The sequence below is a fragment of the Psammomys obesus genome, unplaced genomic scaffold (genome assembly GCF_907164565.1).
Source record: "Psammomys obesus unplaced genomic scaffold, mPsaObe1.curated_primary_1811, whole genome shotgun sequence".
Taxonomy (NCBI): domain Eukaryota; kingdom Metazoa; phylum Chordata; class Mammalia; order Rodentia; family Muridae; genus Psammomys; species Psammomys obesus.
This window is the reverse complement of record NW_026596034.1, coordinates 2,802,215-2,819,046: the sequence shown is the minus strand read 5'-3', so window position 1 is coordinate 2,819,046 and position 16,832 is coordinate 2,802,215. Positions and strand designations below refer to the sequence as shown.

At 39.6% G+C, this 16,832-nt stretch overlaps 2 protein-coding genes across 3 annotated transcripts in view; one reads left to right on the top strand and one right to left on the bottom strand.

Annotated features, from left to right (window-relative positions):
• Nucleotides 1–8,733, bottom strand: part of Phkb (phosphorylase kinase regulatory subunit beta) — a 181,744-nt gene extending 173,011 nt beyond the window's left edge. The window contains exon 1 of the mRNA XM_055620957.1: nt 8,635–8,733. Coding sequence (XP_055476932.1) covers nt 8,635–8,710 — 76 coding nt within the window. The 5' untranslated portion in view covers nt 8,711–8,733. The remainder of the gene's footprint in view (nt 1–8,634) is intronic.
• Nucleotides 8,734–8,786: 53 nt separating this feature from the next.
• Nucleotides 8,787–16,832, top strand: part of Itfg1 (integrin alpha FG-GAP repeat containing 1) — a 164,019-nt gene continuing 155,973 nt past the window's right edge. For both annotated transcript variants that reach the window (XM_055621223.1, XM_055621224.1), the window contains exons 1-4: nt 8,787–9,200; nt 10,918–10,990; nt 13,329–13,474; nt 14,759–14,816. In XM_055621223.1, coding sequence (XP_055477198.1) covers nt 8,996–9,200; nt 10,918–10,990; nt 13,329–13,474; nt 14,759–14,816 — 482 coding nt within the window. In that variant the 5' untranslated portion in view covers nt 8,787–8,995. The remainder of the gene's footprint in view (nt 9,201–10,917; nt 10,991–13,328; nt 13,475–14,758; nt 14,817–16,832) is intronic.

Below are 16,832 nucleotides of genomic sequence, written 5' to 3'. Positions count from 1 at the left end.
CACATAAATGTAAAACTGCACACTCTTGTCGGACCTCCACAGGAACAGTGAAGCAAGCACAACTCCACCTACAACACACACACACACACACACACACACACACACACACAGACACACACATACGCATACACACATACACATGTACATGCACGTACACATATGTGCACACACAGACACACACATGCGCACACACAAAACATACACAATTAAAAATAATAAAAATAAATCCATAAAAACTGAAAAGTAAAAAAACTGCATGCAGATAGACAGTCCTTCCATTTCTACCAAATGCCATCCCTCTCTGAGCTGAGAGCCTGCTCCAGCTAAACAACCACACATGCTCCAGGCTATGGGAGGACCTAGACAGGAAGGCCCACACCCTGACTGCCTATGACCTCTGCCAACCCCAGGGGCAGCACCACCACATGAGAGCTGGCTAAATAAATATCAGCAAAGGTAATCCCTATGCTTGTGACCCCCTTGCTGCCCCAGGAGCCTGTTCCAGTTGAATGACCAAATGTAGCCAGTGAAGATCTAGGCAAGCAACCCTTTACCCTAACCTCTCATCTGCCACACAGTCCTCTCCTACCCAACACTACATAAGACATGGCCTTGGCATGGATGCTGTAAAGCATTCCCTCCATTCTAACTCCCTCTTCCACCTCTAGGGCCTCATGAGTTGATGCTGCACCAGTAGCCCAGGCAGGAGCCAGTAAGGCAGCCCCTAACTCGGTCCCATCTCCCTGCCTTCCTCCAGCCTCCCATCTCTTAGCTCTCACTCAGTGGCCTAAATACAAACAGCAAAACACACAATCAACAATATTACTCCAGGTGCATGTCTCCTCAAAAAAAAAAAAAAAAAAAAAAAAAAAACAGAAGCAACACACACACACACACAAACACACACATACACACACAAAAAAAACTAGACAGTATGCTCTGCACAAAAGTACAAATGTCATAGTAATGGTCTCCAAAGAAGGACAAGTAAGATGAAATCAAACACAGAATTTAAAAGAACAATTATAAAAGTTCAAAAAGTCTAAAGAGGACACTACCATCTGAGCAAATTAAGAGAGAAAAAGAGATAACTGACTGAAGGCCAAGAAACACAAATAGGTGAACAATTAAGGATATGAAAACTGACTTCAAGAGTTAAATGAATTACCGAAAAACACCCAAAGTAAAATTTCAATTAGTCAATAAGAAGTTCAAGGGAAAGCATTATTGACAGAATGAACCAAAACAGAACACAAGGAGTAGAAGATAAGGTAGAGAAACTCAATCATTCATAGAAAAGTTTTCAAATTTTTTAAATCCATGAATGGAACATGCTATGGAACACCGACACCATAAAAAAAACAAAAAAACAAAAAAAAAAAAAAAAAAAAAAAAAAAATAAAGAAATCTACAAAAAAAGGCACAGAAGTAAAAAAGGTGGAAGGCAAAGGCATAGAAAATATTTTCAATGAAATCATAAGTTTCCTACTTCTTGAAAAAGAGATGCCTTACAAACACAAAAAGCCCACTGAGCAATAATACATAGGAACAGAAAAGAAATATTGTATGACATATCATAGTTAAGGCACGAAAAACACAAAATGAAGAAAGGATCCTGAAAGCTGGTAAGACACTAGGACCACATCCCATGAAAAGGCAAGCCCATTAGATAGAGGAATGGCTAATTACGTATTAGAAAGTTCTAAAGCCACAGGGCTTGAAAAGTTATCTTCCAAGTTCCAAAGATCACAATGACCAACCTAGAATATAATATTCAGCAAGGCTGTCTTTTGTAAGTGACATAGCAATAAAAACTTCCTGTAATAAAAACAAATTAAAAACGATTTATGACAACTAAAGCATCTCTACAGATGTAACTGGAAGATGCATGTGAGTCAAAAAAAAAAAAAAAAAAAAAGATAAACACATCCAAAAGGCCACAAAGACACAAAGACAAATAAACAATCTTAGGGCAGGTAATCAAAGACAAGCTAGGAAAAAATAACAAAAATGTCAACAGGACAGAAACACATATCTTTCAAAAACAACTGAATATTAATGGTCTCAATTCCTTCCTAAAAAGACACAGACTAACAGACTGATAAAAAACAAGACCCATCTTTTCATGGATCCAAGAAACACCTTTTACCTCCAATGATAGGGACTAACTTGGAATAAAATGACAGGAAAAAGGTTTTCCAAGAAAATGGAATTCAGGATACAAAGTAAAGCCTTAACAAGTACAGGAAAAGCTAAATAACATCCTCATTCAATATGATCACAATGAATGAAGTCAATAATCAAAAGCTATGGAAAATGCAAAGAATAGGCAACATAGAGGCATTAAATAGCACACTACTGAATGATGAATCAGTTACTGAAGAAATCAAGCAAGAAATTAAATTTTTTAATGAAATAAACTTGAAAAGAGAATATTCCAAAAACTATGCAATACATGAAGTATGGTTGTAAAACGGGAAGTGTATAGCCTGAAACAGCTACATCAAAATATGAGAGCTTTCAAATAAATAACTTAATGATGAACTCTAAGGCCTCTAGGATCAGCGAGGGAGTAAAAACAGGTCAAACTCTAAAGCAGTAGATAGGAAGACAATTAAGATCAGGGCAGAAATTAATGAAAGAATACACAGAAGCAGTAAAAGAAGCTGAGTGCGGTGGTGCCTGCCCTCCCAGCAGCTGAGGAGTAAAGGCAGGCAGATCACTGTAAATTCAAGGTCAGTGTGGCCTACATAGCAAGCTGCAGGCCAGCCAGGGCTACAGAGGGAGACACTGTCACGGGGAGAGGTGGGGGGATTCAATGAAAGGAAAAGCTGATTCTTTCAAAAGATAACAAGACTGACAAACCCCTTGTTTAACAGAAAGAAGACAATCCAAATTAAGAAAAGTAGAGCTAAATACAGAGACATCATAAAAAATACCAAAAAATTTCGGAAAACCATACAGAAATACCTTAAATTTTTATTCTCCTCCAAATCAAGAAATCTAAAATAAATGAATTTCTATACACATATGAATCACCAAAATTAAACCAAGATGAAATAAATAATTTAAAATGATCTCTAACTAATAAGTTTGAAGTAATAAGCAATCTCCTAAGAGGAACAGAGGGAAACAAAATAGAATCTGATTAATTGACTTCGGAATTCACTCAGACTTTCAAAGAACATTAATACTGCTCAAACTATTTCACACAAAAAAGTAAGAATGCTTCTAAATTCTCTTTATGAAGCCAGTATTATCCTTATATCAAAATAAAATATTACAAATCAATCTCCCAGATGAACATAGATGAAAAAATGTCTCAATAAAATACTTGTAAACAGGACTGGTGAGATCGTTCAGCAGCTAAGTACACTGGTTCTTCTTCCAGAGTACCTGGGTTCAATTCCTAGCATCCACATGATGGCTCATCACCATCTATAATTCTATTTCCAGGGGATCCAACACCCTCTGTGGCCACTGACTAGATAAGGCTTGTAGGGGAATCCAACGTCTTTTCATGGTAATTTATGTGAAAAGGCTAGAGATGGAGAGAGCATATCCCAACCAAATAAAGGCTATACACACTACAAAATTCCAGCAAATATCGTAGTAAATAGAGAAAAACTCAAACCATTCCCACTACAATGAGAGCCAAGAAAAGCATGGCTATTATCTAAACTTGAATTCAATATAGTGACTGATGTCTTAACAAGAATAAGACAAGAGAAAGAAGTAAAGAGGCAATCAAAGTCTTAGAATATTAAAGTATCACCGTTTGCCAACGATACAATCTTATACATGGGACCCTCATTCCAACAAAATTCTTTTAGAGCTGATACTTTCAGCAAAGTGGCAGGTTACAAAATGAGCACACAAAAATCAACAGCCTTCCTATAAATCAATGACAAACATACTAAAAAGGAAATCAGTGACATAATCTCATTCACAGTAGCCATCAAAAAGTAAAATGCATGGGAATAAACCAAGGGAATAAATCAAGGTAATGAAAAGACTTCTCTAAAGAAAAAATAAATTGAGGAAGACACTAGAACATAGTAAGGTTTCCCATGCTCATGGCTTGGAAGAATCAATATTATGAAAATGGCTATCCTACCAAAGGCAACCTGCAGATTCAATGCAAACCCAATCAGATTTCAACCACAGCCTTTACTGTTGGCTCTTCACACTAACTCAAGCAAATAGGCTCTGCCGTGGACTCCCTTTGTAAACTTTGAAAACCATCAAGGCAGAAAAGTGATCAGGCCAGGCCTGAGGAGCTCCAGTAGCCAGGTTCTGGTCCCAAGACTTCCCTAACGGCACTAACAGTCATTTTCTAAGGGCTATAACTGTCATTCCCAACCTCAAGGTGGGGGGTGCTCAGACACCTCCCTATAAGAAAAACCCTACTATTCTGTAAACAGAAAAACCCACCAATCACTGAGCTCCCCAAGCTTAAGATTTATAGTCCCACCAAATCCTCACCCTGGAAATCTCTACTCTCCCATCCCCCACCCCAAGAAATCCTATATAAGCCCTGCCTACTATTCAGTTCCCTGCTGTCTTCTCCTGGAAGCAGACACACCCAATCCTGGAGTCGTCCCTCCGATCCTTAGATTTATCCCTTCCAATAAATCTCTTTTATGAGATTTACTGCCTGGTGTGACTCTCTCATCAGAAGAAGCCAAGAAGCAAAGAAGGGAAGAAGAGAAGCAGAGCAGGGTTGAGGATCCTGAGCTCCTCAGCCAAGCTGGGATACCCTCCCCTAGGAACTACAAGAATGAGGAGTGGGAATGTGGAGCTACTACTCTGTAGCACTCTAGCTCAGCCAAGGATATCTTCCCTCAAGGCTGCAATGTCTCTACTGAGGAGGCTTCCTCTCAGAGCTGTGTGGTCACTGACCTCCAGAGTCCCAGGATACCTTTCCATCCCAGCAGTGAAAATGCAATCTTAAAATCTATATGGAAGCACAAAAGACCAAGAAAAGCCAAAGCAATATTGACATAGGAAGTATCACCATTCCTGACTTCAAGTTATTCTACAGAGCCACAGTAATAAAAACACAATGGTATCAGCACAACTACAGACACATACATCAGTGGAATAAACAGAGGACTTAGATGGAAGTCCCCAAAACTAAAACTACCTGATTATCCACTAAGAGACAAAAACCTGTATTAGAGAAAAGACAGCATCCTCAGCAAATGATGGTTAGAAAACCTGGACATCACCAAGGAGAAGAACAAAATTAGATCCCTATATCCCACCCTGTACAAAACTAAGTTCCAGATCCAGTAAAGACTTCAGTATAAGACCTGATGCCAAAACTTACTCAGATGAAAAAGCAACAAGTCACTTTAACATATATAAAGGGTTTTAAGAATAAAATGGGAAATAAGACCAAATGGTCAAATGAGCTCTCATAAAATTAAAAGGTTTTCTGTATAGCAAAAGAAACAGCTGAGTGGAGAGAATTACTAACTAGAATATACAAAGAATTTTTAAAACCTAAACTCAAAAAAAATATTTGGGCAGAGTGTAGGGAGTCTTATGGAAGAAGGAGGGAATAGGAGGACATGGAGGGGACTGGAACCCCACAAGGAGAGTAACAAAGCAAAAAATATCTGAGTCCAGGTGGTCCTGAAGAGACTGAGGCACCAACCAAGGACCATGCATAGAGAGAACCTAGGACCCCTGCTCAGATGTAGCCCAAAGGCAGCTCAGTCTCTATGTGGGTTCCCAAGTAAGGGGAGCAGGAGCTGCCTCTGTCATGAACTCCATTGCCTGCTCTTTGATCACGTGTCCCTGGCGATGTGGCCTTGCCAGGTGACAGAGGAAGAACATGCAGGCAGTCCTGATGATAAGCTATGGGCAGATGGCAAAAGAGGAAAACTCCCCATTTCAGTGGACTAGGGGAATTGTAAAAAGTAAATAAACAAATTACCACATAGGCTATGGAACCAAGAAGAGAGCTCTCAAAAGAATTACAAACATCTAAGAAACCCTTTTAAAAGTCATAAACATCCTGGAACATCAGGGAAATGTGGATTAAAACTACTCTGGAAGTCCATTTCACCCCAGTCAGAATGGTCATCATCACAAATGATAAAAAATGCCGCCATCAATGTTAATAAAGGCAACTGTTATAAATTGCTAGTGGGGTTGTACACTAAAGCAACGACTTTTCAAATAAGGGTGAAGGACTGCCAAGAACCTAAAATAAACCTACCCATCTGGGCACGTACCCAGAGGAATTTAGACCACACTACGGAGACACTTGCACATTTGTGGGCACTACAGTTCAATTGACAATACCTAGAAAATGAAAAAATAATCATTTAAAAATCAGTAGTACAAGTCCATTTGACAACTAAGGTTCCCAGGCACTAAGGAACGGCCTTTGGTCAAATAGCTTGGAATTGTCAGGACAGGCCTCCACCTTTTGCCTTCCTTGTGTACCACCAGACACATTCAAAATACAATGGAAGCATAGGCCCAACACTAACTGAAATGGTGCTCAAAGTTGGATCCATCAAAGAGGAAATAAACCAAACCGAAATCAGCATATAGTGACATCAACCTTAGGAAACAACAGTATATAAAATTGTCAGTTGACCCTTTTGGGGGTCTGTGCACTTACCAGACCTTAACAAAGCAGGTGACGAGAAGGCTGCATCGGGTGAGTTGGCCATTTCAAACTGCTGATTCTTATCATAAGTGTTGCAGGCTAAACTACACCGATTTTAAAACTGTTTAGTGAAGGTTAGAAGCAATCAGCATTAGATTAATTGAAAGCAGTATGAGCAGTTATTAGCATGATGCAGTGTGCAGAAACAATTGAAGATCATCATATAACTTTGGTTTGTCTTTTATGACTTAATAATTTGGTTTCCTTTACTTGGTAAATTAAGTTTGCGTACATGAATAGACAGAGACCTAATATCCACTTACTAAGAAACATTTCGTTAGCAGCACCCTTTTTGTACAGTAATGTTGCTGTGCTGCTATGTAACAATGCTCAGAACGCTAAAGAGGACTCTAGCCTAGAAACAAGCTAATTCATGTTTGCAAACCACACTGTTTATATACTCTCCTGAAAGCTGTGAACAGAATCAAGTTAATTCTTTGTAGTAAGCAGGAAGTAAATAATATGGCTCAAGGTCTATTGTCTATATTTCTCAGAGTCAGAAAATCAGAAACTGCAAACTTATCTACTAATTTTAAAGATCTGACCAACTGCTATCTTTTTTTTTAAACTTCTACTTAAATTCTACTCTTATGAAGTAAACTTCCAGGAACATTTGACATTGATACTATCCAGGCAACCACTGTGCATGGGATTGGGTTTAAAAAACTACACTCAACAACAGTAAAACAAAACAAAATTTACCCTGCTAAGAAAAGTAAGAGTTTCAACAGTTAACTGCTGTGACATGTATTTGAGTAAAACAACGGCTTAAAGAGAAAACTCTGTATGCTTCTTGAAAGAAAAATAAATGTTGGGGACATTGGTCAAGTCCCTGGAACAAGACTAGTTATTCTCTTTGCCCAGAGAGAAAAGCGTACTAACTTTCTATACTCCCACAGCCACACTGATAGCAACCAAACAGTATTTCTATGACAAAAACAAACAAAAAAATTAAGACAATGTAGAAAAAATATCCCCAAGACTGTTTCAAGTAATTGTACTGACTCAAGTCAACCACTTTTTGAAAAATTCTCTTACTTTTCATGTGGTTGTTACACTACAATCTTAAAAAAATACATTTTTAAACATTTAAAACAGAACGAAATTGGCAATACTTTAATGAATACGGTGTTTTCTACAATCTTTCCTTAATCTTCTACAAGGAAAGGTTCTGGGTTCAAGGTTTATCATTTTGTCACCTCACTTTTTGCTCAAGATTATATTCAGTTTCAATAGAGGCCGTTTCAATCCTGGCTGTCTGAGGAGTTATTAAACAGGAGTACTAACTTTTAAGTCGTCAGTGACTTTGCAATTTGAAGAAGTCAGTTCAGGACACTTGGGACTGTTGGCTTCTACTAATCTTCGTGGTTGGGCACCACAACTGGAAACTAGGGGTGCTGGGATCACTTGGCTAGGGAAGAGGCCAATTTCATTCTGAACCCAAACGGTACACTAACTTACTTTGTGGCCCAGACCCTGTCTTCCTCAATTTCTGGCACACAGCATTGGCTGCAGCTCAAAATTACAGAGGAAGATGAACAAAGACAAGAGTATCGACAAGTTTTTAGGACCTCACTAAAAATGAAGGTCTGCTTTTTGAGGGCAAGAGGAGTGCTGGGCACCCTTTCCTTCCTAAGAACTTGTCCCACTGCTTGACTTATAGGGGTAACTTTCTGGAGAAGTCAGCTTGCGGCTAACTTTGGACAGGAAACAACTTGGGGGAGAAATACAGAAGTTTTCTAAATGAGGAAAGTGCAGGAGGTGGGGAGTTGGGAATAGAGGAACAAGACCAAGAAGGTCAGGGCCACCTACTGCTTTCTGAAGTCAACCTAGGGACACAAGTTGATCCCCCAGGAGAGATCACACCGGCCTCGCTCCAGGGGACTTGAGGAAGAGCACCACCCACTGCACCCCTCGGGGCAGGTTGTTGCCACAGGCAGTCAAACCTGAGCGCTTGGCCCGGGCTCGTCGCTCCAAGACCTTCCAGCTTACTTCGGCCATGCGTGCCTCCGACCCCGCCATCGCGCAGTGCCCACTGCCCCCACTGCCTGTCAGCACCGCTCGCCCGGCCCCGCCCCCTCGCGCGACACTGTCGGGAGGCACGCCAGCCGGAAGTGAGCTCCCAGGCCGACACCGCCCTAGCTCCTTGGCCTTCTGGTCGTCGGAGTGACAGCCCCAGGCGAGCGTGAGAGTGCAGCGAGGGGCTGCCCGTGAGCCCACACCTAGAGTCTTTTCTCGGTCGGCCGGTCGCACGGTGCTTTGCGGCTGCCGTCAAGCGCAGCGGAGGCCGGCCGGGCCGAGGGCGCCATGGCGGCAAGCTTGCTGCCGAGCGCCGGGGCACTGCCGGCGCTGCTGTTCTTGGGGCTCGCGCTGCTGAGCGTTGGGCCTGCCCCGGCGCGGGCTCTGCACAACGTCACGGCGGAGCTCTTTGGGGCCGAGGCTTGGGGCACCCTGGCGGCCTTCGGGGACCTCAACTCCGACAAACAGACGGACCTCTTCGTGCTTCGGGAAAGTCAGTGCTTGCCGGCCCTCCCTCTACTTGCCCCTCCCTGTGTATTCACGCCCCCTTGCTCCTGGTACCCTTCCTCTTGCATTTCCCAGCCTTCTGGCTCTCCCTGTATTTTCATCCTTGACAGCTTTCTCCGCTTTTTATCAACCCCAGGTCCTGACCCAGACACCCCACGGTTTGACCATCAGCTCCCCACCCTTAGGAACATACCAGCCTCCCTTCACCCACAAGCATGTAGCCTTCACCTAGTGAATAATCAATCACCTATCTGCAAAAGTTCTTCATGATTCGTAAGAATCTTTGTTTCTGGCCTCTGCTTTTGCTTTCCCTTCTTAAGCGCCCAGTGTTCTGCCTCCTTGGTCGGAAGAGATGCAACTTGACAGTTTCTTCTTATGAGAGGTGCACTGCCTTCACCATTGACTCAAATCATCCGCCCTTCCTTCTGTTAAGATCTATCTGTCTTCAAAGGCACTGTGCCCTCCTAAGGCATCAAGCTCTCTAGAGCCACACAGCATCTGTTGTTAACTACTGATAAACGCAAGTCGTCCTTGTCCATACTTTCTCAACCTACAGATTTCTCCAGCACGAGCTGCCTCATCTTTAGTGTAGTACACCTGGCCCTCCCTCATCTTGATTACTATTGTTGTCTTCAACACCTTATCACTGTAGTCTTGCACATCTCTTGCCAACTTGGCATTCTTCAAAGCTCATTAACCATGTTAAGCCTTAAAAATATATATGTATATATTTTGATGCTGACAAAAGGCATTCATCAGTAGGTGCTGGTTAAGGACCAAGGCCATGAAATAAAGTTAACAGCTGATACAGAGCTGAGTGACAGGATCCTTGAAAAAGACTTTTGAGGGCCTTTTTCAGCACCCCAGAACCTCTTTAAAGACCTGGATGTTTTTCCTCTATTTGAATGATTACCCACATTGCAAGAATGCTGGAAGCCTATAGCTCATCTATCCAAACTGGATTCAGAGGCATCCTTAACTTTAAAGATATCCTGGGTTTGGTTGAGCATTTCTGAAGTCTGTCCCAGTGAGCATTAACAAAGTTTCATGGCCCAAGCCACATGGAAGATAGTGGAAGATAGCTCCATAGTAAGCAAAGGAAAAAAATTTGGAGGACTCTGCTTTTTCTGCTTATGTATTGAATTGTATTGTTAGTTGTGAGAAGAAAATGTAATAGGAATCCCTGTATCATTGGTATGATGATCTGTATGATGAAATAAACAGCCTCATATAAGAAAGACCTGTTTGGATGTAGAAAACACAAGGCTTAACAGAATCAGTATATAATGAGGCCGTGTGTGTGTGTGTGTGTGTGTGTGTGTGCGCGCGCGCGCGCGCGCGCGCGCGTGCGTGCTTTCTGTATTGCTGCAGATCAAACCAGGGTCTCATACTTGGTATGGAATAGTATAGTTTAAGGTATGTTCCTTGCATTAATCCATCTTTTAATGCATTAATTTATTAAGCTAACCCATCTGCCTCTTAATGGAATCCTATGGCTTCATTTTGCCTTGAATAAATACACTTTTCCCTACTTCCCTCTCCCTATGTTCCATTAGATTTGTATAAATTATCTTGACAGTGCTTTCTGACTAGATTAGAATAAAACTTTTCTTGTAGAAACAGTACCCAAAAAGTTTTTAGGCACTGACTGGATGATTTTCCAAAAATCACTTTTTCTAAAGTCATTTGTTTCTTTCTTGTAGGAAATGACTTAATAGTCTTCTTAGCAGATCAGAGTGCACCCTATTTTAAACCCAAGGTAAAGGTATCCTTGAAGTAAGTACAGATCATTATTTTGGGAAAGAATGATTTATTATAATTTATTTTTATTTATCTTTATTATGAATATGCAGTAGCTTGGGTTATATTTGAAATCAGTTGTGTTCAGCTGTGGTATTGTGACACAGAATTTCTAGTTCTGAGGTCTGAGTAGTAAGCAATTTGTTAAAAATAAATAAATGAAATAAGCATGGTGAGGACTGTTGAAATGGCGCTTACCACCAAAGTCTGATGGATGTTACATACCCAAAATCCTCATGGTGGAAGAAGAAAACCAACCCTTATAAGTTGTCCTCTGACCTCCACTTCATTCCTTTGCAATCTAATATGCTTTCTTTAATGTACTATGTCTCATCCTGATTGTTCCTGCAGAAGCAGATCACTCACAAAAGTCTCACCATCTTAAAAATATTTTGCATGTGGAAGAAAGGTCAATGACCTCTGTCCTGTTTGTTTTTTCTTTTGGTCTAATGGTGAGTTTTTAATATTGATTTTGACGGAATTGAAGTAAAGCTTTGAAATTGCCTTAATTTTTTTAATGTGATTTAAATAATCTTATCGTTTTTTTTTTGTTTTTTTTTTTTTTATGGTTAGCAGTACATGAAACAATAACCCCCAATGATAGTGAGCCAACATGATTTGGAAATACTAGGAAGCAAGTTAAATGCTCTCTCTAAGCTAAAGGAGAAAGAGATGGGTCAGTACAAACCAAAGATTTGGCTTTCAGACGGACAGTCATGGAATTTGAGCTTAATGACATTGCTTGAATTAGTTGATAATGTTTAAGTTTGGGCACATAGCATATACAACAAATATTAATGAAAATAGCATTTTGTGAAAGGATGAGAAGATTTACTTGACATAAAAGGTAGGTACATCAGAGGCTTGTAGTCTGAGAAGGGGAAATCAAAGCAGACTAGGATTCTTTTTTTTTTTTCAGACTAGGATTTTTAAGTACTAAAAACGTTTGAACTCGATTGTAGGAGAAGAGAGGAGTCACTATCTTGCATAAACACCGATTTTGAAAGGTGTACTTATATTGGTTTACTTGGTGTTTGCATACAGTATAAGTCGGGATCAACACTAAGTAAACCATTTCTGATCACTAAGGAGAGGGTGGGAAGATGTCTCAGCAAAGTACTTCCTTCATCGACTTGAAATGAATTTGCATTCCCATCTTGGAGAGGTGGGACAAGATTGACAGACAGATCCCTCCCCATCTCAGTAGAACATGTGGACAGCAATTGAGGAAAGCATGCACTGCCATCTCATGTGCACTCACATCTCTGTCTAATTAGAACTCAAATGTAACAGTATTTGTCTGTCTGTCCGTCTGTGCATGTGAGTGAGTGTAAGTGCCTTTGGAGGCCAGAAGTGAGTGGTCTTTGTATTCTCCGGAGTTACATGTGTTTGTGAGTTGCCCTCCTTTCATGGTGCTGGAAACCAAACTCTTTTGCAAAAGCAATACATTCTCTTAACCACTAAATTATTTCTTTAGCTCATTTTAATTAATATTTAGAATATTTTTCAAAATAAAGATAACTACCTTTTTACTTCTACAGTCTATTATTCCTCTTGAATTCAACTATTTTTAACTCTTAGTATTTATTTTCCATGTTTTCAAATGAATTTTCCCACAGTGATTTTGCTTTTATTTTTCTTAAATATTTAAGAAATAAATATTGTTGTGTGTGAAACTGAGCATCTGTATACCACATGCATGTAAGAACCCTCAGAGATCAGAAAGATTATGGGATCCCCCATGGAACTGAAGTTATAGTTGTCAACTACCTTGTGGGTATTGGAATGGAACTCATGTCTTCTGCAAGAGAAGCATGTGCTCTTAACTACTGAACCATCTCTCCAGTCCCTTGTATTCATTTTGCTTTTGTTTGAACAATAAGGGAGGTCAAACCCAGGGCCTCGTCCCTATTATACAAGCACTCTACCAGGGAGCCAGTGCTTGAGCATGAGCATACATAAATGATATATAGTTTAGATTTATGATATTATAAAACTGCTCTATGTTCTATTCATTATGAATTCTGCAGACCAGAAAGATCTATACACACAAGTAGTCCTTAGATACAAAAGAAATAATAAACTTAATTATTTCTATTAAATGTTGAATTTTGAGTTGAAAAAATTTTCATGGCAAATATATGAATAAATGAACAAATGAAAAAAATTTAATCTAAGAAATATTTTGGGGGTGATTGATGCTATGGAATAGGTATGAAACAGAAGAGGATAAGACATGTAGCACATAATAATATAGCAGATGTTCTTTCCTGTGTGATTTTTCTGATATTTTTTAAATTCTTATTTTCTTTAGGAATCTCAGTGCACTGGTAACAAGTGTAGTCCCTGGTGATTATGATGGGGATTCACAAATGGATGTCCTGCTCACATATTTTCCCCAAAATCATAGCGACAGTGGGTTAGGAGCTGTTATCTTCTGGGGACAAAATCAAACATTAGGTGAGTTTTATATTTTTTACTATTTATTATTAGCTAGAAAAGGTAAGTTATGAAAATATACCTGATATTCTTAATGAAAATTTAACAATTATTGTTCTCAAAACAATTGACTGTTCTGTTCTTGTTGACTAGTAAAAACTTCTTGAAAGTTTGTTTTCTTTTGTAGCTAGTCCATTCCAGAGAATGACACCCATTCTTGACCAGTTCAAGAAGAGCTATTGGTAGCTTTTAGACATATTAGAGTAACTAAAGAACAAACTTCTAGTATAATGGCCACACCTTTAACTCCCAGCACTTGGGAGACAGAGAGAAGTGGCTCTCTGTGAGTTCCATGCATGCCAAGGCTAAATGTGAGACTTTGTCTTAGAACCAGAAGAACAAACATCAGAATGTTTTCAGGGGAACAATCCTCAATGACATTAAGGAAGGTACTGGGTTCTCTAGGTATGAGAAGTAGGCAGATAGACTTACTCAAATGATGCCAATGCTGCTAAGGCTCATCAGCAAAACGAATGTTACATTTGTCCTCTTAATATTGCCAAATTTAGTGTGCAAAGACAAAGATGGATTTATAAAAGTATAGACATGCCTTAAAAACCACAGTCTACCTGGCTACCAAGTCTTACATTTAGTTCAGCATTTCAAATGCGAGGATATCTGCCAGACCCTCCTTTTTACTGCCTAGTCTTCCCAGTCAAAAAAAAAAAAAAAAAAAGATAGGTTGTGAGTCAGTCTGCTGTATTCTTTCACGAATCTTAAAGTTCTTTATGAAAAGCCAACTGACAATTCCAAAGTAGACAGCAAATGCAGGTATGCTTTCTGGCAACATTTAGAAATACAAGCAACAATTTTAATACATCTATTCATCCTTTAAATATTGACAAGAGTACCATGTGCAGGTGCTGCTTATAAAAACATAACACATGAACATGGCAGAGTGGGATACGTTTGGACATGCTATTTTATTTGTCTACACTGAAATCTTATTAATGGCTAAATTGTACAGAAAAAAAGATTCAGCTAAAAGATATTTAGATGAGAACCTCAAATGAAACTGAATCAAATCTTCCTATACAATGAACTCTGTTAATGTCTTATCATTAAATGAAGCTTTGGTATCTCCTTAGTGATAACTGTTGCAGAAAATTAGGGATGAATCTTGCAAAGAATAAAAAGAAAAATACTTCGTAGATAAGAAAAATAATATAAGATGCCTAGTAATTTATATTTGTGTGTGTGTTTATGTGTGTTTATACACACAGATTTATATCCTTTTTTTTACAGATACTAAAAACATGACCATCCTCAATAGGACTTTTCAAGACCAGCCACTGATTATGGAGTAAGTATGTGCTTGCTTTACTTAGAACAATTTAAAACTTACAAACATAAGATAAAATCTTTTATGTAGGATTAACATTAAATTCACTTCTTAAATATTATAGGACCCTATGTACATGATTACGTGATAGTTGTTGCTATGAGGAAGTAAAACACAAATGAAATTTGGTTGTCATGAAATAAAAATAGGATTGTTTGTTTCTATAACTTCATATTTGTTCCTTGTGGATCTATAGTGATGTGTAGTCATGCATCATTCTTTAATTCAAATAGCATTTTTTGAGTTAAAAATGTTGGTTAACAGATATAAAAAATATAAGGTGTCCTTGAGAAATGCGGAAAGATTTTCATTTTAAGATGAAAATGTGCTCCTTTTTTTTTTTAAATTTTATTTTTTTCCTATCAGTTACATTTTATTAACTCTGTATCCCAGCCGTGTCCCGATCCCTCATTCCCTCCCAGGCCCTCCCTCCCTCCCTCCTCTCCACCATGCCCCTTTCCAAGTCCACTGATAGGGGGACTTGGGGGGAACCTCCTCCCCATTCATCCGATCCTGTTTTATCAGGTATCTTCAGGACTGGCTGCAAAGCTCTCCTCTGTGGCCTAACAGGACTGCTCCTCCCTTGGGGGGTGGGGAGGCCAAAGAGCCAGTCATTAAGTTCCTGTTAGAAATAGTCCTTGTTCCCCTCACTATGGGAAACCAATTGGTTACTGAGCTACCACAGGCTACATCTGAGCAGAGGTTCTAGGTTACATTCATACATGGTCTTTGGTTGCATGTCAGTCTCAGAAAAGACCCTGTGCCCAGATATATTTGGTCCTTGTGGAGCTCCTATCCTTTCCTCATCAGACTAACTCCCCTTCTTTCTTATGATTCCCTGTACTCTGCCAAAGGTTTGGTCATGAGTCTTTGCTTTGAAAACACTGCTAGTTAGAGTCTTTCAAATGCGCTCAGTAGACTCCTGTCAATGTTCAATGCACATCCCATCAGGCTTTCAAAACGAGGATTGATAATCTTACCCCATGTCCGCTCTCTTGATTATCTTTTTTAGGTGTATAGATTTCATTGTGTTTATCATATCTTATAGGTCTATATAAGTGAGTATATACCGTGTTTGTCTTTTTCCTTCTGGGATATTTCACTCAGGATGATCTTTTCTGGATCCCACCATTAGCCTGCAAATTTCATGATTTCCTCCTTTTTGATTGCTGAGTAGTATTCCATTGTGTAAAAATACCACAATTTCTGTACCCATTCCTCCGTTGATGGACATCTGGGTTGTTTCCAGGTTCTGGCTGTTACAAATAAAGCTGCTATAAACATGGTTGAGCAAATATCCCTTTCTTGAGCAGACTTTGGGTATATACCTAGCAGTGGTATAGCTGGGTCTTGAGGAAGCACTATTCCTAATTGTCTTAGAAAGCGCCAGAGAGATTTCCAGAGTGGTTGTATCAGTTTACATTCCCACCAGCAGTGGAGGAGGGTTCCCCTTTCCCCACAACCTCTCCAGCATGTGTTGTCCCTTGAGTTTTTCATCTTGGCCATTCTGATGGGTGTAAGGTGATATCTCAGGGTCGTTTTGATTTGCACCTCCCTGATGGCTAAGAACTTTGAACATTTCTTTAAGTGTTTTTCTGCCATTCTACAATCCTCTACAGAGAGTTTAATCCCATGCCCCATTTTTAAGTGGATTACTTGGTTTGCTGCTTTTCAGCTTGTTTAGTTCTTTATATATACTGGATATGAGTCCTCTTTCAGATAAAGGGTTGGTGATGATTCTTTCCCAATCTGTAGGCAGTCGCTTTGTTTTGATGACAGTGTCCTTTGCCTTACAGAAGCTTTTCAGTTTCATGAGGTCCCATTTATTGATTGTTGCTCTTAGTGTGCTGTTGGTGTTCTGTTCAGGAAGTTGTCTCCTGTGCCAATGAGTTCTAGGCTGTTCCCCACTTTTTCTTCTAACAGATTTAGAGTATCTGGTTTTATGTTGAGGTCTTTGATCCACTTGGACTTTAGTTT